We start from the raw sequence: 27953 nt of genomic DNA on the forward strand, positions 1-27953 counted from the left end.
CATGGCCTGAGATTCCCACTTTATTTCTGTTCTTTTTCTCCTCAATAAACTTTTTCTTTCTCTAAACAAACCTGCCTTTTCTTGCTTGCTTGCCTGAGCATCTGTGACATTCCTGCTGCAGCTTCGTGAGACACCAAACCATGGTGGTCTAGTGACTGGGACTCAGCGCTGCCCCTGCCGCCTGGGATCCATTCGTGGCTGGGAGACTAGGCCTGAAAACCTATAATTCCAGTATCAACGTGCCACAAGTCAAAAACTTAGAAGTGTAGCACCTCTCCTGCCTGCCTAGGCAGTTTCTTGTCACAAACCTTTTCCCTTTGCAAACCAGCAGCAGCAGTGTAACAGGGTGGTCCCCAGGAAAGGGGGAGGTTCCCTGCCCCACCCAAGGGAGGGTGGAGCTGAGCAGGAAGGGGAGAAGCTGAAGAAGAGACTGAGGAAGGAAGCAGGATGGAGCCTGGAGAACTGGAGGAGGCGCATGGAGCCTAGAGACATGTGAAGAAACTGCGCTTGTCTTTTGGTCGTGGATGGGGTGACACAGATGTGGGTGAGACCCGTGGGGAGGTGACAATGGCAGCTTTTATCTTGATGTTGATTTTGCTCTTTTCCTTCCGGGCTTGTCCGGTTGTTTGTGACCCTTTGCTGTGGGTCCCCACTGGAAGATGCTTTAGACTTGTAGCAGGCTTTGGGGCCTTGTTCTGGGCCAATCCCATTTGGATGGACTTTTACCCACGAGGGGACGGGTAACTTTGGGTGCTTCATTTAGAAACTAGACTCTTTGCCTTACCTGTATTGTTTCCTAGTTTTATTAAAGATCCTTCCCATTAGTCTCATATGTTTTGTGTTGATGCGGCGGATGGCAGAACCCATTTACAATAGGCAGGTTTGCGGGGTTTGGGCTGCCCCTCTCCCTGTCCTATAACAGCAGCAGCAGCAGCTCTTTCTGCCCTATTGTGTCTGTGCAAGGTCTTCTTCTCCTTTCCTTTTCTTAATAAACCTGTTCTTTTAAAATGTAAAAACAGGGGCCTCCCTGGTGGCCCAAGGGGTTGGGCACCTCACTATGAGACTGTCTGCAGCCTCTGCAGCATGAGTTCAATCCCCAGCTGTCCAGGGAGCAACCCACATGGCAAGGCAGATTTTGTAAAAAACCTCTCCTGTCTCGCACGCTGCTCCCCTCAGCAGTGCATTTTGGTCAGTCTGCCTGTTCTGTTCCCTGCTCTGTCTGTTATAGGACAGGGAGAGGGGCAGCCCAAACCCCGCAAACCTGCCTATTGTAAATGGGTTCTGCCATCCGCCGCATCAACACAAAACATATGACACTTTAATGGGAAGGATCTTTAATAAAACTAGGAAACAATACAGGTAAGGCAAAGAGTCTAGTTTCTAAATGAAGCACCCAAAGTTACCCGTCCCCTCGTGGGTAAAAGTCCATCCATATGGGATTGGTCCAGAGCAAGGCCCCAAAGCCTGCCACAAGTCTAAAGCATCTTCCAGTGGGGACCCACAGAAAAGGGCCAGAAACAACCGGACAAGCCCGGAAGGAAAAGAGCAAAATCAACATCAAGATAAAAGCTGCCATTGTCACCTCCCCACGGGTCTCACCCACATCTGTGTCACCCCGTCCACGACCAAAAGACAAGCACAGTTTCTTCACGTGTCTCTAGGCTCCATGCGCCTCTTCCAGGTCTCCTGGCTCCATCCTGCTTCCTTCCTTCCTCAGTCTCTTCTGCAGCTTCTCCTCTTCCTGCTCAGCTCCACCCTCCCTTGGGTGGGGCAGGGAACCTCCCCCTTTCCTGGGGACCACCCTGTTGCATGTCTTTGGTGAATTCTCTCACCCCCTGCATCTCTGGCCTGTGCCCCAGTTCTTGTATGCATAAATAAATATAAATCTTTAAAAAATGAAATGTAAAAACAAAAATAAAAAGTTTGAAGTATAAAAGGGCATATAGCAAAATATGTTCTCCCAGCCTGGTCCCCCAGGCACCCAGTTTTCCTCAAAGAAAATATTGTTAATTGGTCTCTTGTATATACTTCCCAGTAACATTTTATAAAATATAAACAAACACAAATATACATATACTGAGAGATGATTGCTTTCACAGTTTCACCATTTTTACACAACTGGCAGCATACTTACCAATGCCTGTAACTGGCAACAATGTAGGCAGCCCAGAGTGCCTGAATTATCAGGTTAATCAAACTTAATAGACTATATTCCGTACCTAAAGGAGGCTGAGCCTCAGGTGGAACAGCTCTGCACATTTTTTCAGAAGCGAGGGAAATACTTATCTGGAGATGGTGGCAGTGAGGCTCACCCTCCTGGTGTGCTTAGGAAGTCAGTGTTGTGAGCTGGCTGCACAAGATTCCTCAATAAGTGCCTGGGCTGATCCAGTCAGTCTCCCTTTCCACTGTCAGCTTCCCGCTATTTAGAGAAACTTGATTTTGGTTTTGGATATATCTGGCTGGGTGATCCTACACAAGGCATAAAACAGCTGCATTCTATTGTTCATTTTCTAAAATTTTTTCTGGGAACAGAAGATTTTGTAAAAAGGCTAGCAGTGAGAATGTATATGATCTCTTGCTAAAGGCAGGGTAAGAGCCTTAAACACTGAGCATGTGCTGTGCTTCATCCACAGCAAGCTTTCAGCAAGTGCTTCCTGTGACCTGAGAGGGGAGAGATGGCCCTGGGCCAAATGGGGCCTGACAGCTGTATCTAGAAGGCAGGATGCAAAGAGCATGAATAATTTGCATTGTCGTTTGACTAGTATCATAAGCCTCAGTCCTACCTACTTCAGCTTGCTGTGTTACTTGGTTCTGCCTTTTCACCCCCTCTGCATCTTACAGTTTTATGGTTCACCTAGCTACTATACTGCTACTCTTTCCTCTCTCCATTTCATTTTTTTTCTTACTGGATTTTTACTGGAGAAAGGAGTCCACTGAGGGCTTCCATGGTGGTGTAAGAGGTTAAGACACAACCTATGAGACTGTCCGCAACCACTGCAGCATAAGTTCGATTCTTGGCCAGCCAGGGAGCAACCCACATGGCACAGCAGACCTCTCCTGCCTCACCCGCTGCTCCCCTCAGCAGTGTACTTCGGTCAGTCTGCCTGTTCTGTTCCCTGCTCTGTCTCTGGTGAATCCTCTCACCCCACCCCCCACACACCTCTGGCCTATACCCCAGTTCTTGTATGCATAAATAATTTTTTTTTTTCTAAAGGAGTCCACTGAAAGCTGGAGTTCACAGAAAGCTGACCTCATTGAAAGAAAATTATCAGAAACAGTTGATGAGAACCATGGAGGGGGACTGAGTTTAACTCTCCCATTTGATGGCCCAAAGAATTCACATAACACGTTACTACTGGCTCAACCTGCTGGAAGGTTGCTTCACTGGAAGTTTCCTGGGGAACACCTGAGGCAAAATGTCAACATTCAATCTCATTGTTTAACAGTAATTTTCACCTTGGATGGAAGTCAGTTGATAAGCCTCAGATTTCAAATATGCTGGATTGTTATTTTATTTTTTATTATGTATTCATCAGAATGGCTAAAATTGAAAAGACTGAAAATACCAAGGATATAGAGCAACTAGTGCTTTTAAACATTGCTTTTGGGGGTGTAAATTGATCAAAACACTTTGTAAGGTGCTTAGCAGTATTTACTAAAGCTTAACATATACTTAACCTATTGCAACAGGGTGGTCCCCAGGAAAGGGGGAGGTTCCCTGCCCCACCCAAGGGAGGGTGGAGCTGAGCAGGAAGAGAAGAAGCTGAAGAAGAGACTGAGGAAGGAAGCAGGATGGAGCCAGGAGACCTGGAGTAGGCGCATGGAGCCTAGAGACATGTGAAGAAACTGCGCTTGTCTTTTGGTCGTGGACTGGGTGACACAGATGTGGGTGAGACCCGTGGGGAGGTGACAATGGCAGCTTTTATCTGGATGTTGATTTTGCTCTTTTCCTTCCGGGCTTGTCTGGTTGTTTCTGACCCTTTTCTGTGGGTCCCCACTGGAAGATGCTTTAGACTTGTGGCAGGCTTTGGGGCCTTGCTCTGGGCCAATCCCATTTGGATGGACTTTTACCCACGAGGGGACGGGTAACTTTGGGTGCTTCATTTAGAAACTAGACTCTGCCTTACCTGTATTGTTTCCTAGTTTTATTAAAGTTCCTTCCCCTTAAAGTCTCCTATGTTTTCTGTTGATGCGGCGGATGGCAAAACCCACTTAGAATAGGCAGGTTTGCTGGGTTTGGGCTGCCCCTCTCTCTGTCCTATAACACTATGACAGAGCAATTGTACTTGTAGGTATTTACTCAAGAGAATGAAGTATTCAAGAGACTGTATGAATACTTATACAGCTTTTTTAAAAAAGATTTTATTTATTTATACAAGAATCGGGGTACAGATGTGCGGGAGGGTGAAAGGATTCACCAGAGACTGAGCAGGGAACAAAACAGGCAGACTGACTGAAATACACTGCTGAGGGGAGCAGCAGGCAAGACTGGAGAGGTCTGCCGCACCATGTGGGTATCTTCCTGGCCAGCCGGGATCAAACCCGTACTGCAGAGGCTGCAGACTCCTTCACAGTGCGGCGCTCAACTGCCTGCGCCACCAGGGAGACCCTCATAACAGTTTTATTGACTATTGTTTAAAAACCGGAAATGATGCAAATGTCCATTATGAGAAGAATGGAAAATTTGCAGTACATTAATTCAATGACATACCATACTACAGAAACAACGAACCTCCCTCCAAAATAATGCACGATTGATTCATACAACATAGACAAATCTCAAATACATTATATTGGAAAAAGATGTCAGAAGTTAAAGTGTGTATATACTGTAGATTTTATATATATGAAATAAAAAGCAGACAAAAATTTCTCTATGGTGCTAGAACTCAAAATAGTAACTATTGGGGGAGGGATAGGAGGCAAAAATATATGAACATTACAGATCTCAATCTGGGTGACAATTAACTATCACCCAGGTGTAAGCAGGTAAAAGCTTAACTTAAACTGAATGTTTAAAATTATCCATTTCCTACGTATTTATTTTTTTAAGTGTACCATATTGTATCTGCATAGTAAAGGCAATGCAATAAAATACTTTTAGCATTTCAATGTTTTAATTTTCAAAATTCAAGACTATCAAAGTTACAGCTTTCACTGTCTCATACCTGGAGGATTGCCTCACCTCCAACTGGTTTGTTTACTATCATTTCTTTCTCACTGACAGGTTCTCCTGCTGAGCAAGTGTTTGATTTTACTAATCTCTGGTTAACCAACTTTCTTGGCTCCCCTGGGTCTATGGGATACAGTCCAAGCACCCCAGAGAAGCAAGATTTCCTAACCTACTTCTGACTTGTTTTTCCAGATTTCTCATGCCCATAACACCCAATACCCAGAACCTTCTACATCTCTTTACCTTTGGACTCCTGCTCTGGGCTCCCACTGTACCACCTCTGAAGAAGAACTGGGGTACAGGCCAGAGGTATTTGTGGGAGTGGTGAGAGGATTCACCATAGACATAGAACAGGCAGACTGACTGAAATACACTGCTGAGGGAGCAGTGGGCGAGACAGGAGAGGTCTGCTGCACCATGTGGGTCACCTCTCTGGCCAGGATCTAACTGTGCTGCAGTAGTTGCAGATAGCTTCATAGTGCTGCGTCTTAACCCCTTGCACCACCAGGGAGGCCCCTACAACCCTCAGTTTTGATTTCCTGTGTCTTTGTGAGCTTAGCACAGCCATCATATAAAACCCTCTACATTTTATGTGATTCAGCCCCAGAGCTAAATTTTTTCTGGATCATTTTCCTTTTTTTCTGGATCCCTATCCTCAGCTCTTTGCTAAATAAATGGGTGCTAATTGAATTGAATTTTAAGTTCCACTGTTTTGTGGCAATACCATTTACTCTTCAGAGGTAGAACTTGGGGGCTGAAAAGGGATACAGCGGGATAGTTTAAATTAGACATAAATTAGTGTTGTCTTTAGTTTGGATTTCCTATTTTGAGAGGTACAAGTTTCTGGCGCTGTCCCATGGGTTAGTGACTAGCCACATGCGGCTATTTAATATTTTAACTTACTGAAAGTAAAGTTAAAAATTGCTTTTCAGTTTCACTAGCCACATTTCAAGTATTTGAAAGTTTTCTGTGACTAGTGGCTACAGTGCTGGACTTTGTAGAATGGAGTATTTCCATCATCGCGTAAAATTCTATTGGACAGCGCTGCCTATCTCTGGCCTTTATTTTTATTTTTATTTTTTTTAATAGAGGCATGTTTTATTTATTTATTTGTTTTGTTTGTTTTGTTTATACATGCACTGGGTACAGTCAGAAGCGCGGGAGGGTGAGAGAATTCACCAGAGCCAGAGCGGGGAGCAGAGCAGGCAGAAGGACCGAAGTACACTGCTGAGGGGAGCAGCGGGCGGCAGGAGAGGTCTGCGCGCCATGTGGGACCCTCCTCCGGTGGCCGGGGAGCAGCGGATCGAACCGGAGCCACAGAGGCTGCGGGCAGCTTCGCAACCCAGCGTTCAACCGCTGTGCCGCCACCTGAGAGGTCCTCTGGCCTTTATTCTTAACACCTTTTAAGGAACACAATTTCACCCTCTTCCCACACCTCGCCCTGGGCGATCAGTCCCCTTATTGTGTCTGTAATTACATGCCTCTCTGAATGGGCTGAAGGTTCCAAGACTGCAGGGACTGACTGTCTGGTAGCTCCAGCGTTTACCTTTGAAACTCAGGCGCATACTAGGCGCTCAGTAAATTATGAATTGAAGAGAGGGATCTTGCAGACACATCATTCCCAAGCTCTTTTCTTTTCTTTTCTTTTTAGTTTTTTTAAAATTTTTAAAAAAGATTTATTTATTTATTTATACAAGCACTGGGTACAGTCAGAAGCGTGGGAGGGTGAGAGAATTCACCAGAGCCAGAGCGGGGAGCAGAGCAGGCAGAGGGACCGAAGCACACTGCTGAGGGGAGCAGCGGGCGGCAGGAGAGGTCTGCGCGCCATGCGGGACCCGCCTCCGGTGGCCGGGGAGCAGTCGGGGATCGAACCGGCGCTGCAGAGGCTGCGGGCAGCTTCGCAACCCAGCGCTCAACCGCTGCGCCACCGGGGAGGCCCCCAAGCTCTTTTCTCATGCTGATCGGTCCTTTATACATCTCCAGCATTATTTAGCCTTAAGCTGATTTTAAAGCTGAAGAAAGCAAAGCGCGCGGCACCTGCTGATCCCAGCTCCCGAGGCGTCCGCGCCAAGCCTGGCGTCACCGCCGCGCCGGCCGCCCCTTCCCGCCTCGGCCCCGCCCCGCCCCGCCCCCGCCCGGCGCGCGCGTCGGCCGGCCGCGCTGCCCTCGCCTCCCCCGCGCGTCACTGCGCAGGCGCTGCCCGCGAGCGTGGGGCGTCTGGAGGCTGCGGGCTGCCGGCGCTCGGGAGCGTGGGGGTTTGCGGCCTTGGCGCAGCCGGTCCAGCCGCGCACTCCCTGAGCAGCGAGGCGCATCTGGCCGAGCCTCCCCGGGCCGGGCAGCGTGGCCATGGAGAATCAGGTGCTGACGCCGCACGTCTACTGGGCTCAGCGACACCGCGAGCTGTATCTGCGCGTGGAGCTCAGCGATGTGCAGGTAAAGGCCGGACCCCGGCCCGGGACGCTCGCGGGGTCGCAGTTCCCGCGACGCCCCGGCCCCCGCCCCCCTCGTCCCGGCGCGCTCGGGGGACCTCGCGGTGCGCCCGTGCGGTCCGCGACGCGTGCGCCCGCGGCTTCCCGGCGGGACGGGGCTGCCTCTCGTCCAGGCGCACCTCACGCGCCGGGCCCCGGGCGCGACCCCCTCAGGGCTGCGGGCGTCTTAGGGGGCCGGGCGGTGTCGCGCGGCCTCCTCTTTGTTCCGAGTTTGCGGCTTGATGGAGCTCCAGCCCAGCCCCGGAGGCCTCGCCGTCGGGGTTCGGGTTTGCGGCGGCCCTTCGAGGCGTGGAATGAGCCGGTTGGGTCTGGGGTGCATGTGACAGTCGGGCTGGGCCTCGTCGGGACGTTTGGCCCCGGCCTGAGAGGTCCAGCCCGGCCTCTCCGGAGTTCACCCGGCCCGCGGCTCCTTTGGAGGGGCCACACCCACCGCCCCACCTTTCAGTTAGGGAAATCATTCTAGTTACTTTTAAAATTCAGAAGACCTGAGGAATCGATTTTCACTCCTCCATATCCCCCAACTACTGTTCTGACCGTTGTGAACTCAGATGAGCTGAGTTGCATAGAGAACTTAAAAATTACCTTAAGTTACATTGAGCATTTATGTTTGATCTCCTTGACCCCTCTATGAAAAAACGGGGGCCTCCTAAATGGGGATGGAGATCCCTGGATCTGTGAACTCCCATATCTCTGTCCAGACCATCCATTTCGGTCTTTGAGCAACTGGAGATTTCAGTCTGGAATGTTCTCTCTACAGTCATGCTCACTCCTCCCTGCTTCTTACCCTCTCTGGCACTCTGTAACCTCCTTGACTCTGCTTGAAGTCAGGCGGTTGTGTTGGGATCCATTCCCCTTTCTAGCATATTGTCTTGCAAAATGTAGGTGCCCTTTGAATATGGTCACGAATTTGTCGAATTTAATCTTCGCTTCTGAAATATCAACCTGTTTCCCACTGGGGAAAAAAATAAAAGACAATACTGGCCATAGTGCTTTTAAATAGGATGTGACATTGCATGGTGTGTCATTTAATGTGTTAAACCAGGCTGAATTATACTTTTGCGTCAGAGGCTGAATAAATGTTCTTTCTGTGCTGTCTCCCTCTACTCTCTCCAGGGTGTTTTAACAAAAAAAAAAAAAAAAAAAAAGGGAAAAAAAACCAAACAAAATCTTTGTAGTTGGGGATCAAAGTCTCCCAGAGAGAGTTCCCTCAGCAATCAACAAGAAAAGTACAAAAAATATGTTATGACAATATCCTTTAAATATTTAGCTAGGTATTATATAGACAAACTAAATAAACTCAGACCTTGCTCTCTCTAGACGTCTATCCTGTAATAAGGAGGTACTATTCTGGGATATTTTTGAAGCAACAAACACAAAAGGTGTTTTAGAGAATGGAAAGAAATGGAAATTAGTTGGCCAACTGGGAAAAAAATGCATCATACTTGTATTTTTCTTGAAAGATCCAAACCCCTTAGTTAAGAAACATGAGAACATATTAATTGTATTTGGTATATTTTAAAATCTGAAGGAATATGCTTGAAATATTATAATTAAAGAAATGGGAGAACTTTCCAGAAATATAGAGACAGACTTCAAATTGTTTGACTTGTGCTGTGCCAGTGCTCTATCACCAAAGACTGCCAGAGCATAGCCCCATATATAAGATGTGGTGTCTCATTAAGAAGGTGTTAGAAAAACCCATCATAGGATTTGAGCTTTGGTGATTGGGGGAGGATATAAGGAAGCAGGGTTCACTTTAGATTAGATGCTGTCAGAAAATGCAGCAATTCCTAGATTGGGTGTCTAAATAAATCTTATCTATAGGGAGGAGAGACAAACACAGTAAAATTGTAATTGGTAGAGAAGTAGCAGTCACTCATTTTAACCAGGAGGAGGAAGGGTGTCTGGTATTTTGTGGGTGGCATAGTGGGCATGCTTTTGTCTGTGCTTACACAAAATTATAAAACATTCTTTGTCTCATTTTACCAAGGTTTCAAAATAACCTTGTTTGAGGTTGGTACTTTGTGAGGTTTTTCATGTCCAGTAGGAGAATAAGATGGCCTAGCTGTGAGTGCCAGCCCAGCTTTGAATGTCACTGGCTGCCCTTTTTTTAATTTCTCTTTTAATTGCTGTAAATAGTGTTGGTGACACTACTGATTCTGGCTCAGGATGAAGTAGTTCGCATATTAATTCCATGGAAAACTTTTGTGGAGTATCTACTCTTATTAATTAGGTAGTTCTTGGTTGTTGGATAGCTCTCTAACGCCCTCTGCTTTCCATTGTGTGTGACACTGCTGTATGTGTAAGTATGAGTTTTAGTGTTAAATTTCTTTTTGGAGGGCAATCAATTCTGCTACCCTCCTTTGCAGAGACACAGAGAACTGTCCTGTGGTTGCATCTCTGTTCTGTTTTTGGAGCTACAGCGCTAGACTATAAGAAATCACCGCTGATGTGAGAAGGATTGGTGCACAATAAAGACTTTACTGGCAGTATTGTCTGTCTTTTAGGTGAGCAAAGTGGCCAGCTAGAAGCCCAGAAGCTAAGGTGGGGTTACTTTTAAAATGAAGTTTATTTTCAAGATAGTTCACAGAATTGTTTTGAGGTTTGGATAATGGATTGGAAAGTGGTTTGTAAACTCTCATGTACTATTCAAGTGTATACAAGGATTATTTCTATGATACTAAACCTTAGATGAAAGAGAGAAACACAAAGAACAATAGAACAGAATTGAGTCTGTTAGCAGACTTATTCCTAAAGGATGGGTTTTGCCAGTGATTATGATTGTTAAAATATTTGTTCATTCATCAAGGTTTTTGTTTGTTTTAGTTGTATGTGGACAAAGTGCATTGCTCTGTTTGGGAACTGTTTGAAAGATACTGTCCTTGTCCTTACCTAGTAGTCTGGTAGGAAGAGTGGTGTGATAAGGAAGGCATGAGTGGATCCTTTTACTTACTGTCTGGTGGCCATGGATAATTCACTTAATCTTTATGAGCCCTTTTCTCTGCATATAAATAAATATGAATAATAATACCCAATTCACAGAATCATTTTGAGGTTTGGATAATGGATTGGAAAGTGGCTTGTAAATTCTCATGTGCTGTACAAGTGTAAAAGATTATTTGTGTGATATTAAAACTTAGATGAAAGAAATACAAAAAACAATAGGACAGAATAGAATCTATTGGCAGACCTAAACCTACATGAAAATTTGCTATACAACAGGGGCACCTTTACAAATTAACAGGGGAACAGATGAACCATTCAGGAAGTTGTATGGGAACAATTGGTCATCCAAATGGCGATGAGGTAAAATAATATCTTCCTATGTACAAAATAAACCATGTGCAAAATTCTGGGTGGGTTAATGACCTCAATGTTTAAAGCAAAACTACTAAAAGAAAATATAGAAGACTATGGTATAGGAACTGGGGAGAATGCATTATAAACAAGGCACACAAAACATAGCCCTTAAAGAAAAAGATGGACAAATTTAAGACAAACTTGAAGATATTTAAGACATGTTTGAGGAAGATCAGCTGTACAACAACTGAAGTGAATGAAACAGAACTATCTATGAAACTTGGAAATATAATATCAAATAAGTTGAAGAATTATATAGGCAGTATGAAACTAAGTAGTGTAATGAATACCCTGCATATTGTAAGTGAATAAACAAGTACCATGGGAATAAAACTCCAATTCTAGAACACTTGTTACTTGTGAGGATGGGATGTGTTTGAAGACGAGGTGGAATAATTGTATGTTTTTTTCATTTTTTAGAAAATATTGAAACAAAGCAAATGCTAATGGATGATAGGTACAATGGTGTTTGCTATATTTTTCTATGTATGGCTGACTAAAATATTTATAATATAGATTAAATAAGCTTAATATAAGCTGTTCAGAACCACAGAATAAAAACACTCATAAAGCACTAAATTAAACAAACAAGTTGGTAACTATTGAGTACCCACAATGATCCAGACACAGTTGAAGGTACCTGAAGGTACCAGGGTTCAGCTGGTGAGCAGCACATATAAAGATTCTACCTTCATATTAAAGGAGAGATACAGTAGATAAATGAGTAAATAAATAAAATAGTTACGAAGATATGTATTATGAGGTAAATAAAGAGTGATTAGTAGAGGCTATTTTAATTCCGGTGGTTAGGGAAGGCTTCATTTGACCTGAGTAAAACTTGAAGGATAAAATGAGTTACCCAGAGAGCTGGGTAACTAATTATGTTCTAACAAGTGAACATAATTAAACATAATTAAAGGTGGGCAAGGGGTGGGAGGGGGGTCCCAGGACAGAAAGGATATGTTAGAATGTTTGAAGCAGAGTGAAGGATGAGTTAGAAGGAGATGAGATTGGAAAGATTAGCAAGGTGTAGGTCATTAGGGTCTTGTTGCCATGGTAAGGATGGATTTTATTTTAAGAGCAAAGCAAAACTCCTAGAGTTTTGGACCTCCCTTGTGGCGCAGGGCGTTAAGATGCAACCTATGAAGATATCTGCAGACACTGCAGCACAAGTTTGATCCCCAGCCAGGGAGCTACCCACATGGTGCAGCAGACCTCTCCTGACCCACCCGCTGCTCCCCTCAGCAGTGTATTTCAGTCAGTCTGCCTGGGTGTTCCCCACTCTGTCACTGGTGAATCCTCTCACCCCCTGCATCTCTGGCCTGTACCCCAGCTCTTGTATGCATAAATAATCTTTTTTTTTTTTTAATCTCCTAGGGTTTTAAGCACAGGAATGCCTTCATCAAGTTTATGTTTTGAAATGATGATTCTGGCTGATATGTGGATTATAGAAGGGCAGAATTGAGATCTCGACAACCATTTAGCTTGATTGTTAAAGTATTGTGGGTGAGAGAGAAGGTGGCTCAGTCCAGGGATGACAGTAGAGGTGGAGAACCATCTATAGATTTGGGATCTATTTGGAGAGAGCCTTCAGGACTTGATGGATTGCATTTGTTGGGGCTTGAGGGAGTGGGAGCAGGAACTCAACAACTAGTCTTAGAATTTGGCTTAAGCACAGAGTAGATGAAGATACAATTTACTGAAATATTTAAAAATGGAGAAGAGGTTTAGGGACCCAAGTCAAGATCTCCTTCTGGAGATATTAGTTTGTGACTGTTATTTTAACAATTTCCATGTAGAAATTGAAGTAGTTACATAACTCCAGGTGGAGAGGTCAGGATAATAGTCTGGGTTGAAAATAGAATTTAATGAAATTTTACACTTAACTGAGTTTTTTTTAACATTTTAAAAAAGATTTTTTAAAAAGAATTATTTATTTATACAAGAACTGGGGTACAGGCCAGATGTGCAGGAGGGTGAGAGGATTCACAAGAGACAGAGCAGGGAACAGAACAGGCAGACTGACTGAAATGCATTGCTGAGGGTAGCAGCGGGCAAGACAGGAGAGGTCTGCCGTGCCATGTGGGTATCTCCCTGGCCAGCCGGGAATCGAACCTGTGCTGCAGAGGATGTGGACAGCTTCACAGTGCTGTGCTCAACTCACTGTGCCATCAGGGAGGCCCTACACTTAATTGATTTTTAAGATCATTATTTTATGTACCATGAAAAAAAATTGCATGCTATAAAATTAAAACTTACATGCTATAATGCGTTATTTCAATACAAAAAGAATTGGGACTCTTTAAAAATTTTTAATGAAAACTTAAAAATACAGCTGATTAAACTGTGATACATTTGTTCTTATCGCTTACAATATTTGATTTTTTTTTACTTATTGGAAGACCTCTCAGACTTATTTAAACCAAACGCCACCAAGTTTATTGCTGATTTCAGTGAGGGGGAAGTACACACTGTGTGGAACCATGGGGTGTTTCAGAGGGTGTTACACTTAGGATTTGACTGGGTGATTGGGAAAGGGTCTGAGTAAATGGGGATTTTCTTTAGATTGGATGCTGTCAGAAAGCTGGGGGACAGTTCTATGATTGGGTTTTCATGGATGGCATAGTGACCTGTGCTTAGACAAAATCACAGAGATAACCTTATTTTTGTCATTTTGTCATGATTTCAGAGTAATGTGAAGTTGGTTGGTATTCTTTGAAATTCTTATGTTCAGTAGGAGAACAAAATGTCCTTGCTGTGAGCTTTAGACCTTCTTGTAATTTTGAGATCTAGATGTGAATGTTAGATCAGTTTCAGATGTCAGAGACAGCTTATTTTTTTTTCTCAAGGGTTTTTAACAGCTGTAAGTATCTCTGCTCTCTTACTCTTCTGTACACATAAATATAAAAATATAAGCAAAATAAGTTTTGAAGGTATCCCTAAATCATCTTTGTATTTTTAGAATCTACTCTTTTGAATCACACTTCTATCCCGAGATGGCACATTTTTCCATGTAGTAACCTTTTTGTCATTATAGTACTCGTCATGCAGCATTTTTGAAAGATTACTGTTATCAATGGCGTTTTTTTTCAAGTGCCTATTTATCCGATGCTAGCACTTTCTGGATCTTACCAGAATGTCAACAAAATGTTTCCAGACAAGAACCAGCACTCGTACTTCCTCACATGGCCTTTGAATGGCTTGTTGACTGAAGCATTCAGTTGGAGCTGTGTGGTCATGCCTTCTGGAGTAGTAACCAAGCTCGCACATGCTCAGGCAGTGGTTGCCACTTTGCCAAAACAATTATAAGGTGCTGCTATCATTTTTCATATATAGCCTGATTTTAGAGATATTAAATGTGAAAAAAATGTGCTACTTAGAATTGATAAAGTATAGTAAATTTTTTGAGTTTTCAGTTAATAAGTTATAAGAGTAAAACCCTAAGACAGGATGAAATCATCCAGGAAGTGTGAGTATAGATCAGTGGTTACCAACTCAAATGCCCAAAATATGTAATTCCCTTGGTTTGAATCTTGGTTTTACCACTTACTGATTAATTTTTTTAAACGAAAGACCTCAATTTTTTCTTTTCTTTTTTTTTTTTTAAAGATTTATTTATTTATGCATACAAGAACTGGGGTGTAAGGCAGAGGTGCGGGTGTGTGTGTGTGTGTGTGGGGGGGAGGATTCACTAGAGACAGAGTGAGGAGCAGAAGAGGCAGATCTACTGAGATACACTGCTGAGGGAAGCGGCAGGCAAGACAGGAGAGGTCTGCAGCGCCATGTGGGTCAGCTCTCTGGCCAGCCAGGGATTGAACTCATGCTGCAGTGACTGGCAATGGCTTGATAGCGCTGTCTTTAACCCCTGTGCCAACAGGGAGGCCTCTAAATAAATCTAAAAAAAAAAAAAAAAAAAAACAAACACCAGAGGAGAGAGAGAGAACACTTTCTAATTCATTTTATGAGACAAATACAAGAAAAAGGAATTATAGGCCAATCTCACGTAGAGTTTTTTTTTTATTGCTTCAGGGTGTTTTCCTTACCAAAATTTTAGCCTCTGAGAACATTTACATCAAAACCTGTTGCCCTGAGGAACTATGTCCCTGAGAATGTAACCCTTTTAAATGAGGTTCCCGCTTCCTGACACAGAGAAGAACATTTAAAGTTGTCCCTTCAGGTGAATTTCTCAGCCTGAAATGTATGTTCCCACTAGGACGGTTTTCCAATACTCGTGTCCCTTTCCCCCCCATTCTCTTTTTCTAACACTTTGCTTTGAATAGAGCATCTGAACTCCCACTGTCCATTAGTGTACCCGCTTCCCAACCTTCTGTCTTGATGGTTTTCTTTGATGCATGACAGTACAGAAAGCTGAGCCTACAGGAGAAAAACAAATGAACTAATGATAGCCCTGGAAACTTGCTGCTTCTGGCTAATTAATTTTGAGCTCAGAGATAGCAAGTGAGTTGATTCGCATCCGTTGGAAAAAAGAGTTAAATCATTTTAAATTGTGCTGCTAAAGGCTGTAGCAACTTCTGAAAATAAACGAGCAATTTGGAGAATTTCTATCTCTTCTAGTCTTGATTTGGATAGAGGTTAAGAGTGAGGAGCCTGAGGCTAAGGCACTGCATTTATCATCTTTATCCAGCTACCTGTAATCCTCGTCCCTCCCCACTACCTATTGAAATTAATTTATTCTTCATGTTGCACTACAAATCTCACTTTAGGTGAAGATTTCCCCCACATTTCTATTCTCATTTTGCTGACTCTCTTAATGCCTTTAACACGTACTGCTTTTTACTACTGTTTTGGTCTTGAGCATATGTTACTTGATACTATTTGATGTGTTCTCACAGGAAATGACTCATCAACTCCACTGAATTTTCTGCCTCCACAGTTCAGGGACAGAGTGGCAGAGATCTGTGTATTGTCTGTAACACTTCCCGAAGCATCTTGAATCATGTGCCATTATCTGAATTGACCGATTCAGCTTCTGATTGTTCTGCATACTTCGAACAGTTCAGGGTCATTTTTGCAGGAGCCTATAATCTCATGTACAAACAGATATAGAGAAATTCTATACAAAGATATGAATAAGCCAGTAAATATATTCTTGGGGGGGGGGCAGGGTAGGAGGAGAAGGGGGAAGAGTGGTGGGAAGTAAGTCTTGGTTTTAATTTTATTATTCTATTCATTAAAATGCCCTTCTCACATCCTTGTTCTCTTTTCACAGAATCCTGCCATCAGCATCACTGAAAATGTGCTACATTTCAAAGGTCAGTATCTGGGCATATGTTCCTAGCTCTATACAGTTATTCACTTTTTATTAAGGCTCACCTTTCTTGGAGTAAACCAAAGAATTTGTTTAAAGTCCTTCTTTCCCTTGGAGAGAGGCAATAGACACAATGAAAAAGAATCCAGGGCTGGAAATCAGGAGATTTGTCTTATAGTTCTCATTCTGCTACTATCTCAGGTAACATGACTTTTCTAGATCAATGAAATGAGAGTATCGGGTTATAATGGGTATTTCTCAAACTCAGGGATGCACAAACACCTGAGAATATGTCTACAGGCTCCTCCAGGACCATGGACCGCCAAATAAGAAACACGATAGGACTTAAAGATAGTCACTGTAAATGGTTCCAGTCTAGCAGTGCACCCAGCTACAGAAACAGCCACTGAACTTATGTGGCAGTACTTGCTTATGAAGTTGCCACCTAGATGATGCAGAATACTCTTCTTCTTCCTCTTTTTTAAAGCTTATAATGAAAACAAAATATAAGAAATTTTCTAATTGAGACTTTGTGGCTCCAGTTTAGGAAACACTGTGCTGTTTCCTAAAGGCTATATAAAGCCTTTCTAGTTCCATTATCCCTGATTCTGTGAATCAGTCTCCCTCTCCTTTATCTTCCATTCATCAACAAATTAAACTGTTGTGCCTGATAGTGTAGATCTAGATTCATTGTCATTTATAGGGGTGGGTTCTCCCTGCTTTTTCTCATCCTAGTTCCTTGGACTGTCATTAGTAAGTGACTAGGATTATGGCAGAGAGTTTGTCCTTTATGTGAGATTTCATCTGCCCTAATACACCTGCATGGAAGCTCAGCCTAACTTTTGTATCTACTTTCCAAGATGACAGCAGTGGTGGTAGCAGATTTTGGGAAGAGTTATACATTTAAGGGTAGTTAAAGTGAAAGAAATACTGCTTAGAGTTTTTAAGACTGTCCTCCCTTAAGGAACTTATAGTCTTAGAGAACAGTAGCCACCAGTAACAAATATTAGGCAGGTTATAAGGCATATAGACAGATGAGAAAAGAATCCCAGGAGGGAACCAAATGGTAGATGAGTCAGAGAATTAGAGGGAAAGGTATGTCTGGCACCCACATAAGTACTTGCTTGACTGGGGGAAAGGAGTCATGTCAGGGTAGAGGGATTGTGTAATGTCAATCTAGGGATATTTCTCCCAGTTCTGTTTGTCCTGTCTTTGGAATGAACTGAAAATGTTTTATTTCTCTTTGCTATTTTCATTTGGGATATGATAAAGAAGTCAGCTTTTCCATCCTCTATGACCATTTGGGAGGTGTTAGAGTCAGAACTTTCCTGAGACAGTCCAGCATTTCTATGTATCCTGTAATTTTCTTTAACTATAGTCAAGATAGGGCCTCCCTGGTGGCGCAAGAGGTTAAGATGCAACCTAAGAAGCTGTCCACAGCCATTGCAGCACAAGTTCAATCTCCGGCCAGGGAGCTACCCACATGGTACAGCAGACCTCTCCTGACTCACCCGCTTCTCCCCTCAGCAGTGTATTTCAGTCAGTCTGCCTGTTCTGTTCCACACTCTGTCTCTGGTGAATCCTCTCTGCCCCCCCCCCCCCCCGTGCCTCTGACCTGTACCCCAGTTCTTGTATGAGTAAATAAATAAATCTTAAAAAAAAAAAAAAACCTATAGTCAAGGTAATATACAACATAATATTTGAGTTTTCTCTGCTCTGGATTCAGAACCAAAGTAAATGTGAAAATTAAATTTATATCTGTGTGGGGCCTCCCTGGTGGCATGGGGGTGGGTTAAAGACAGCACTATCAAGCTACTGTCAGCCACTGCACTGCAGCTTGAGTTCAATCCCTGGCAGGCCAGGGAGCAACCCCCATGGCATAGCAGACCTCTCCTGACTTGCCTGCTGCTCCCCTCAGAAGTGTGTTTGCATAGATCTGCCTGTTCTGCTCCCCACTCTCTCTGGTGAATCCTCTCACTCCCCTGCACCTCTGGCTTAAACCCCAGTTCTTGTATGCATAAATAAATAAATCTTTTAAAAAAATTTATATCTGTGCGATACTTTGACTTTGCTTTCTATACTCTTTTTTCCTGCTTAGCATCATCAAGGTTACATTGGAAGATTAAGTAAATACTCTGGAACTGATTGTCTGAAGGACATATGGAGATAAACTTTTGTCCAGGACTTAGTTTATCTAGCTGTTTAGTAGCTCTGCTCACCGGCACCTCTGATTTTTGACAGGACCCATTAATAATTGCATACTTCTGAAAGAACTACACCAAACTAACTTTTGGGTTGCCTTGCTCTGCTCAATTTCACAGTAACCCATATTTCTCTCCTTATAGCTCAGGGACATGGTGCCAAAGGAGACAATGTCTATGAATTTCATCTGGAGTTCTTAGATCTTGTGAAGCCAGAGGTATGTTCTTTCCTTTCTCACTTCCTTTTCCATTTTAGGAAATAACTACTAGTAGTTTAGTGAAATGGAGAGCAGGAGTTGTGAGAAAGAAGGTAAAAGTCTAAGAGGGAAATACAGTTTCTCTCTCTGAAGGAGGGCTCCATTATTTTGGCTATTTTAGTAACCAGCAGTGGCTTAAGGGGTAGAGAACTATCATGGAGCTTGCGTTATTAGAGTCAAAGGGAGAGTAATAGTGAACTGGAATAGCTTTTAAGTGTCTGAATTTAGCTGGGAAGACTACTTAGGCTGACCGTTGATCCAGTACAGTTCTGGCCTTTGTGCAGGCCTAACTATGGCAGGGACCATTGTCCATTTGAATTCATTCATCTTCATAGGAAGAGAATTTGGAAAGGAAACAAGTACTTGAAAGGGTGATTGGATGCACTGCCTTGCATGATGGGAGGTTCATGTTAGTTTCTTCTCGGATAACTAGAACTACCTGCCTTACCCTAATTTTCTCTTGTATCATTTACCGGGGTAATTGGAAAAAGACACGGATGATCTTACCATTTCTCCCTTATACTGGCCCTCAGTCTAAATGTTTTCTTTGCATCAGGATTTGTAGGAACAGAGAAGGAAGGGGATAGCTTACCATGCAGCTTTTCTGATTGCCACACTGGCTTGCTCTAGTATCAGGGACAAGAATGGGGGGTAGGAGGAGAGGGTATTCTCACATTCTTGCTTTTTCTCCTAGCCGGTTTACAAACTGACCCAGAGGCAGGTAAACATTACAGTACAGAAGAAGGTGAGTCAGTGGTGGGAGAGACTCACCAAACAGGAGAAGCGTCCACTGTTTTTGGCCCCTGATTTTGATCGCTGGCTGGATGAGTCTGATGCAGAAATGGAGCTCAGAGCCAAGGTCAGTAAGGATACCAGGATTGAGAGAGAAATTATAAGGAACTTAAGCTGTTTGGGCCACCTCATATACCTATTTGGGTCTGATAGAATAAGGCCAGCATTATTTATTCATTTAGAAACGTGGAGATGTGATTTCATAAAAGTACTGGTCATGTATTTTGTGGACTGTCCTTCAGTTGGGGTTTCTTAGGTTTTTTTTTTTTGGTCATGATTAGAGTGATAGATTTTTGGGAGAAAGACTACAGAGGTGTAAAATACCATATTTATCACAAGTTATATAAAGGGTATGTACTATCTACCTAAGTACTATCACTATTGATAGTAAACTTGATCAGCTGGCTGAGGTAATGTTTGTGAGGTTTCTTCATTGTAATGTTACACCCCCTCTTTGCTAATGTTCCCTTTGGAAGGAAATCTATTATGCACGGCCCACACTCAAGGAGTGGGGAATTGTGCTCCCATTATTAGGGTACATTACCTGCTTACTTTATTTAGAATTCTTCTGCATGGGAGATTTGTCTATTGTTTCCCATTGACATATTCAGTCATTTATTTATCTCAGTATGCACTCATGAATATTTTATAGTTTGGGTTATAATCCAATATTCTGTTACATATTTTTTTTTTTTTTTTAAAGAGGCATTTTTATTTATTTATTTATTTGGTTGGTTGGTTGGTTTATACATGCACTGGGTACAGTCAGAAGCGCGGGAGGGTGAGAGAATTCACCAGAGCCAGAGTGGGGAGCAGAGCAGGCAGAAGGACCAAAGTACACTGCTGAGGGGAGCAGCGGGCGGCTGGAGAGGTCTGCGCGCCATGTGGGACCCTCCTCTGGTGGCCTGGGAGCAGCCGGGGATCAAACCGGCATCGCAGAGGTCGCGGGCAGCTTCGCAACCCAGCGCTCAACCGCTGCGCCACCGGGGAGGCCCTCTGTTACATATTTTTTTGCTATATTGTTCCAGCTTTGGCCATTGGAAGCTTTTTAGTTGACTCTTGTCTCTCTTTGACAAAACTTCATTATCATGATGCTTTTTTTTTAAGCTCTTCATTAAATTTCTGGCATCATAACCTGCTCCTGGCTTAGGAGGTCTGTTCTTTTTTATTGGAGAATAATAGTAAAAACTGAGATCTTGGTACCACATGCCCATAGTTGTTGGGCTTCTCTCAGCTGTCAGAAGAAGGGAGGATATGTGTACATACTAGTCCATGCATATACATATATCTATAAATATTCTGACTTGTATCCAGTTGTATCTTAGCTATCTGAATTATGCTAATGTGAGTTCATACTGATGTTCAAGACATGATTTTGACTTCTTTTCATACTGATGTTAGAGACATGATTTTGAAAAAATTATCTTAAAAATATAGTCGTCTTGAAAAATAAGATGACAATCTATTTCCTACCTCAAGTTTTTATTTGTTTCGACAATTGTGTTTAGGCTTCTGGATGTCTTTTTCAGTTCTAAGATCTTGAGACTACTTTGTAATTTGGAAGCCAGCTGATTGGTTTACTCTGTGAACAGTGGTTGGGCATTCTGTCATGCTAGTACTACCTAGTAAGGAGGAGTGAGGCTTTTTGGAACCATGAGCTGGGACATTTTCCCCAGTGTAGTATGAATACATTGGAAAAGGTGGCTTTGAGGAGTTAGATCACTTATCCAATATGTGAACTTCTGCACACATCTGGGAATTCTAATGTGTACTTGGAAAACTTCTATCCAAATTTTAGGAAGAAGAACGTCTAAATAAACTCAGAATTGAAAACCAAGGCTCCCCTGAAAGTAAGTTGCCTCTGCTGTTACGGTAGATAACCACTTAACTTGTGATAAAGATGGGGGTACAGATGAGAGAGCTAATACTATAGAGGTGAGTTTATGAGAAATCCTTCATGTCCAGTACTTAAACTGTGCATATCCACATCAGATGCCTTACTTTTTAATGCTTCTTTTCTGTTTGGGGCTTAACATCATCTGGATAAACCAAGATTGGTATTGCAGAATGAAACCTCGGTCTCCTGACTGGCCTAATGTTAGGTGGCAGGAAGTTCTACATAGACATGTGGAAATTACCACATAGGTCCAAGGCTACACTTCTTCCAGCTTGGTGTTTTTCTCCCAGCTGAGACCTCAAGGCTGTGCCACAGATAAGTGTGGTAGTCAGCCTTAAAGATGGAGAGTATTCTGTATACTCTCTATCCATTAGCCTTTTAAAATTCCGGTTCTATTTCTGTCTGTCCAACCACTTATAAGCAAGAAACTCTGTAAGTGTATTGTCTTTTGGGTGACATGGGTTCAATTCTGTTTGTATCTATTAAATTCTTGTTGCATGGAAGAATTGTATGAGATCCTTGAGGTATAGAGTCCGTGAATCCATCATAGTACCTGTACTCAAAAGAGTTTACCATGGGAGAACAATGAAGGTCTATATAAAACTTAATCTGAAAAGCAGAATAAAGGCTTCCTCATTCTAAATTGAATTTTTGAAAGGTTTAGTGGAATTTGTCTTTCAACTTTAATTTTTCTGCATCTTCTGCCTTACAGCTCTGTAGCACCTTGTTGCAGTACAGAGCCACCTTCTCGTCCTGCCACATCCCCCTCATGGGGTACATGCAGACTGGGGGCAATGGCTGCACCTCCTCTGGCACTGAGAGAAGGGGCCCCTCTTCTGCGCCCTCAGACTGAGAGTTGGGCAAGAGTTGGAGCTGCTGGCGGGCTGCCTCCCGGCTCGCTTTCCCCTTCACAGGGCAAGGGGAGCCCACCACCACCAGGGACGAGGTGCCCTTGAGGGTGCCTGGATCTCACCACCGAGTCCCTGGGGGTACACAGTCAGCTTTCTTGCCTCGCCTGCTGGGGCTGATGATTCAGACTCTTACCTGTTTCTTTATGGGGCCCGGAGCCCAGGCTGGTGCAGACCTGGGCCAGGTATTTGTGTGGGCATTTAGGGATCCAAGTAAGATAGAGGGATGTAGTCATTCAGGTATTCCCCTCACATCCCTCTCGTGCTAAAACTACTGCTTTTAACAGCTTACTGCCTTGCTTTGCTTTTTAGCTCTTACAAGTCTGAAGAAAGGATATCTGTTCATGTATAATCTTGTGCAGTTCTTGGGATTCTCTTGGATGTTTGTCAACATGACAGTGCGGTTCTTTATCTTGGGAAAAGGCAAGTACAAAATTTCAAGACTAGTTTTCTTTTTTTAGTAGTTTGGCCCATTACTCATCAAAAGTAACATTCTGCCTTTGATATTAATAATAACCCCCATACTTGTTTGGCACTTCATGCCTTTCATGGTACTCTCACATCTCTTTGTTCCTATTGTCTTATGAAGCCAGCAGACTGGATATTCTGTCCTTTTAACTGGTGATGAAATAGGCTTGGAGATTGTCAAAGAAATGTTCCACGTCCACATAGCTAGCTGGTGCACTTCCTTCTCTGTTCAGTGCTTGATAGTTCATTTTTGATAGTTCATTTATCACTAAATAAATGGATGTAATACATCTAGTGCCAAAGTTATACAAGACCAAAAGGGATCTCACTCTTTTGGAGCCTAAATAGATTCTCTAATGGACTATTCTAAAAATTCATTTTAGAATTCATTTTCATTTTCTAAAAATGAAAAGACTATCATAAATATGCCGGTTCCTTGCCAAATTAACTTATGTTTGACAGAAGTCTGACGAAGTAAATGACAAAGGAAAAGTTTGAGAATATTATCTGAAGTATTCTGAAATTTTATTGTAAATAGTAAATAGATAATAAAATTCAAGGGAATTAAGTAATGGGAGAGGACTTTTTCTACCTGATGTGAAGGAAAGATAATTAAAATAGCATTGCATTAGTGAGTAGATGGCCCAAAAATAGCTCTTACATTTTGTAAAGCCAAGTTACATAAGTGATAAAAAGCAATCATGAATCAATAGAAAGGGAAATGTTGGTCAGTAATTTTTTTATGTACATATAAGTACTTTAAGGAAAAATAGAAGGTCAGTGTTTCAAGGAATGATATTCCCCAAATCCATCTTATTGCTCTGGTATCATAAACATACCTAGAATCTGACTGCTACTAATTAACTTTATGCAACCATCTCCATTCTCCAAGTCACAGTCATCTCCTGTAAGGTTTATTGCCAAAGCCTTCTAACTGATCCCCCTCTTCCTCTCCTTATTTCCCTAGTCAGTTCTCGAAACAGCAACCAGTATAATATTGTTAGGTTACCAGTGAAATTACCTCATACCCCCTTTTCAAAAACTGCCAATGACATATGGAAGAGTAAAAATGGATCCTGGTTCACTCCTGGAAATGGTCTAAAAAACTGTTAAAACTGTAAGATAATGCCATAAAGGAAAAATACTTTTGATAGTTCAAGAAAAAAGTATGAATTTATTCTTCTAGCTTGATCACACCTATATAAAAAGAGAAAAAACTGAACTAGTACATGCAAAAAGATTGGAAGGAAATGTGCTATTTTAAATGGTTTGAATGTGGACAATAAAAATTTCTCCTTTATTTTATAAAATAAATATGGGGGAAAGTTTAAGTATAATGGAAAATATAAACTCTATTTATAAAGAGATAATCCTGTGGACTATTTTATTCTTCAGTCCGAAGTTTTCCCACCTACGTTTTATAGAAGGTGAATTGTGGTTAACTCCAGAGTCATTTGAAAGAAGTGCATGATGTTTTTCCAGCTTCCTTACACCTTAGAAGTCTGTAGAGCACAGTACCAAGATAGTGAAAAATTTCCCAAATACCTACTGCCTGCGATCCTGTGTGACTTAAAGGAACAAAGAAAGAAACACAGGAAGTCTCAGACATAATTATTCTCAGACCTGTAGCTTTTATCATATGGAGCTATCATAAGGCCCATGGAATGAAAATAGGGATATTCAAATACATAAATAATTAGTTTAACCCAACACAGTTGGATTGACTCTGAGTGTTCCATGCCAGCATGCTTACTGCTAGGTGACCCAGGCCAAAATTTGCTAAGTTACCTGCATCATGTGTTTAAAGTAAGCTTTCTGGACTCGTAATTTCTATTTTGGCTCTGAGCCTCTTCCCAGCTGTCTCCTGGAATGGAACTGCTGGTTTAATTCTTCTTTTATCAGTTCTCACAGATGTGGTAAGGACCTGGGGCCTGGCACTGAGGTCATAGTTTATCCTTTGCAGTTTTTCTCCTTTTGAATAAAGGGTGTTGGTGAATAGCAAAATCCATACTTTCATTTGCCTTTTCATGTAAACATGATCTTACTAAATTTCTAATATGAAGGAAACAGCAGCAAACTCTGGCTTATCTAGAACAAAGTCTTGTTTGAACTTGTCTAACCCTCTATTAGTGAATACTTTTTTATTAAATATACTTTTTATTTTTTCCAAATTATAATATGTGTCACAGAAGCATGGAGAAATACTTAAGTAAGACAAAAAATTACCCTGTAATCTCATCTATGAGAGCAACAGGTTCTTAGCACCTTAATGTGTATCTGTCCAAACCCATGTAACTTCCTTATGAACAATTCATGAAGTGAGATTGCAAGATAAAAGGGAAAATTGTTTTTAAGGATTTTGATGTATGCCACCCAGAAACACTACACTCTTTTATACTACCACTATTTAAATTTTTGTTCCATTAATATACCTTTTAGTACTGTCAAAAATGGTTGTTTTTTTAAAATCATAAAAGTAAATTTTCTGATTTAAGAAAGTTTGGAAAATGGGGGAAAAACCAGGGGAGTGGTATGGTTGGAGGAAGGGGAGGTGAATAAAAGATTAACTATTACTATTAACATTTTTATACATTTCCTTTTAGTCCTTTTTCTTCTGAAGTTGAAAACATAATTATAGTCATACTGTATATATAATTTTGCATCTTATTTTTCAAGTTTTGATAAGCATTTTATACCTTTTTGTGATTCTCATTCTAGAAATCAAATTTCTATTCATGAATTGAGATAGGGATGAATTTCCCATAAAATCAGGCAAAGCAGGGGCCTCCCTTGTGGCACAAGGGGTTAGGACGCAACCTGTGAAGCTTCCTGCAGCCACTGCAGCACGAGTTTGATCCCTGAACTCATGGAGCAACCCACATGGCGCAGCAGACCTCTCCTGACTCTCCCACTGCTCTCCTCAGCAGTGTATTTCTGTCTGTTCTGATCTCCACTCTGTCTCTGGTGAATCCTCTCACTCCCCCACAACTCTGGCCTGTACCCCAGTTCTTGTATGTATAAAGAAATAAATATTTAAAAAAAAATCAGGCAATGCAGCAAAGTCAATTGTTATTTCCCATATATCAAATCTTAAGATAGAACTTTCTGTTTCAAAGTATGGGAGGCCCTACCTTTTCAAAGATAGTTTGTCCAGGAAAAACGCTACTTAAAATGAATCCTTAAAAAGGATACCAGAATTTTGTTGTAAATAGTAACAAAAAGATTTGATTGGGATTTTTGTTCTGAAAAGTGACATTTAAAATTATGAAAATAACTTATCATATATAGCAAAATTTAAATTGCCATATAATTTTTATTCTTTAAAGAAAAGAAATAGTCAAATTTTGAACTCATTGGTGGAATTTTTCTGGTAAAATTACACAATAACTATATTCCATTTTTCATTTCGTATTTGGCATTGTAGCGGTTTTGCAAGTGGATCAGTTTTGCAAAAAGAGTAGTTTAGTTTTCATCTGATATTATATTTAAATTGTACTTTTTGGAGACTCTTACATTGTCATCTTTGTAGTTAACTATCCTACCTCTGAAATATCCTCAGAGGGACAACTGGTATTTAAGAGCAGGGAGCCAAGAATCCTAAACTTTCTGCAATGTATGGGACAAAGAATTATCTTGCCCAGTATGTCAGTGATGCCCTATTTGAGAAACACTGCAAGGAGGAATGTAGGAATGCAAACATCAAGTGAGGACCAGTATGAAATGTAGAGGATAATATATTTCACACCACTCAGAATTTATACGCAGTTGCTGATCTCACATCAGCACTAACTGTCATTTAAAATGATAATATTTGGGGGCCTTCCTGCTGGCGTAGGCAGTTGAGTGCCACACTGTGAAGCTGTCCGCAGCCTCTGCAGCACGGGTTCGATTCCTGGCCTCTGGCGAGGGTCTCACATGGCGAGACAGACCTCTTCTGCCATGCCCGCTGCTCCCCTCAGCAGTGTATTTCGTCAGTCTGCCTGTTCTGTTCCCTGCTGTGACTCTGGTGAACTCTCTCACCCTCCCGCGCTTCTGACTGTACCCTGGTGCTTGTATAAATAAATAAATAAATCTTTTAAAAAAAAAAAAAGTACACTGCTGAGAGGAGCAATGGAGAGGTCTGCTGCGTCATGTGGGTTGCTCCCTGGCCAGGGATCCAACTCTGTGCTACAGTGCCTGCAGATAGCTTCATAAGTTGCGCCTTAACCCTTTGTGCCACCAGGGAGGCCCAAATATTATAATTTTTTTTTTTAAAGATTTATTTTTATACAAGAACCGGGGTATAGGCCAGATGCGCTGGAGGGTGAGAGGATTCACCACAGACAGGGGAACAGAACAGGCAGACTGATGAAATACACTGCTGAGGCCCTCAGCAGTGTATTTCAGACAATCTGCCTGTTCTGTTCCCCGCTGTCTCTGGTGGGTCCTCTCACCCCCCACACCTCTGGCCTGTACCCCAGTTATTGTATCATAAATCTTTTTAAAAAATAAATAAAATAAAACTATAATTTTTCCATTAAGTAGATATATTCTAGTTTGCTCAGATGTTCCATCATTTTATTTTATTTTATTTTATTATTATTTTTTTAATAGAGGCATGTTTTATTTATTTATTTATTTATTTGTTTGTTTGTTTTGTTTATACATGCACTGGGTACAGTCAGAAGTGCGGGAGGGTGAGAGAATTCACCAGAGCCAGAGCGGGGAGCAGAGCAGGCAGAAAGACCAAGGTACACTGCTGAGGGGAGCAGCGGGTGGCAGGAGAGGTCTGCGCACCATGTGGGACCCTCCTCCGGTGGCCGGGGAGCAGCCAGGGATTGAACCGGTGCCGCTGAGGCTGCGGGCAGCTTCGCAACCCAGTGCTCAACCGCTGCGCCACCGGGGAGGCCCTGTTCCATCATTTTAGATGTTTAGGCCTTTATTTATTTTTCTAAAGAGAACATTTCTTTTTTTTTTTTTTTAAAGATTTATTTATTTATTCATACAAGCATTGGGTACAGTCAGAAGCACGGGAGGGTAAGAGAATTCACCAGAGCCAGAACAGGCAGAATGACTGAAGTACACTGCTGAGGGGAGCAGCGGGCGGCAGGAGAGGTCTGCGCACCATGTAGGACCCTTGCCGGCGTGCGGGGATTGAAC

General features: G+C 42.2%; 1 protein-coding gene across 1 annotated transcript in view; it reads left to right on the forward strand.

Annotated features, from left to right (window-relative positions):
• Positions 1 to 7519: 7519 nt before the first annotated feature.
• HACD3 (3-hydroxyacyl-CoA dehydratase 3) overlaps positions 7520 to 27953 on the forward strand; it is a gene marked incomplete at both ends in the record, with an annotated part of 32321 nt that continues 11887 nt past the window's right edge. Inside the window, 6 exons of the mRNA XM_084240169.1 lie at positions 7520 to 7606; positions 16253 to 16295; positions 18637 to 18710; positions 19444 to 19608; positions 21340 to 21391; positions 22659 to 22769. Of these exons, the coding sequence (XP_084096295.1) occupies positions 7520 to 7606; positions 16253 to 16295; positions 18637 to 18710; positions 19444 to 19608; positions 21340 to 21391; positions 22659 to 22769 (532 nt within the window). The remainder of the gene's footprint in view (positions 7607 to 16252; positions 16296 to 18636; positions 18711 to 19443; positions 19609 to 21339; positions 21392 to 22658; positions 22770 to 27953) is intronic.

Source organism: Talpa europaea, assembly GCF_964194135.1.
Source record: "Talpa europaea genome assembly, chromosome: 8".
NCBI lineage: Eukaryota > Metazoa > Chordata > Mammalia > Eulipotyphla > Talpidae > Talpa > Talpa europaea.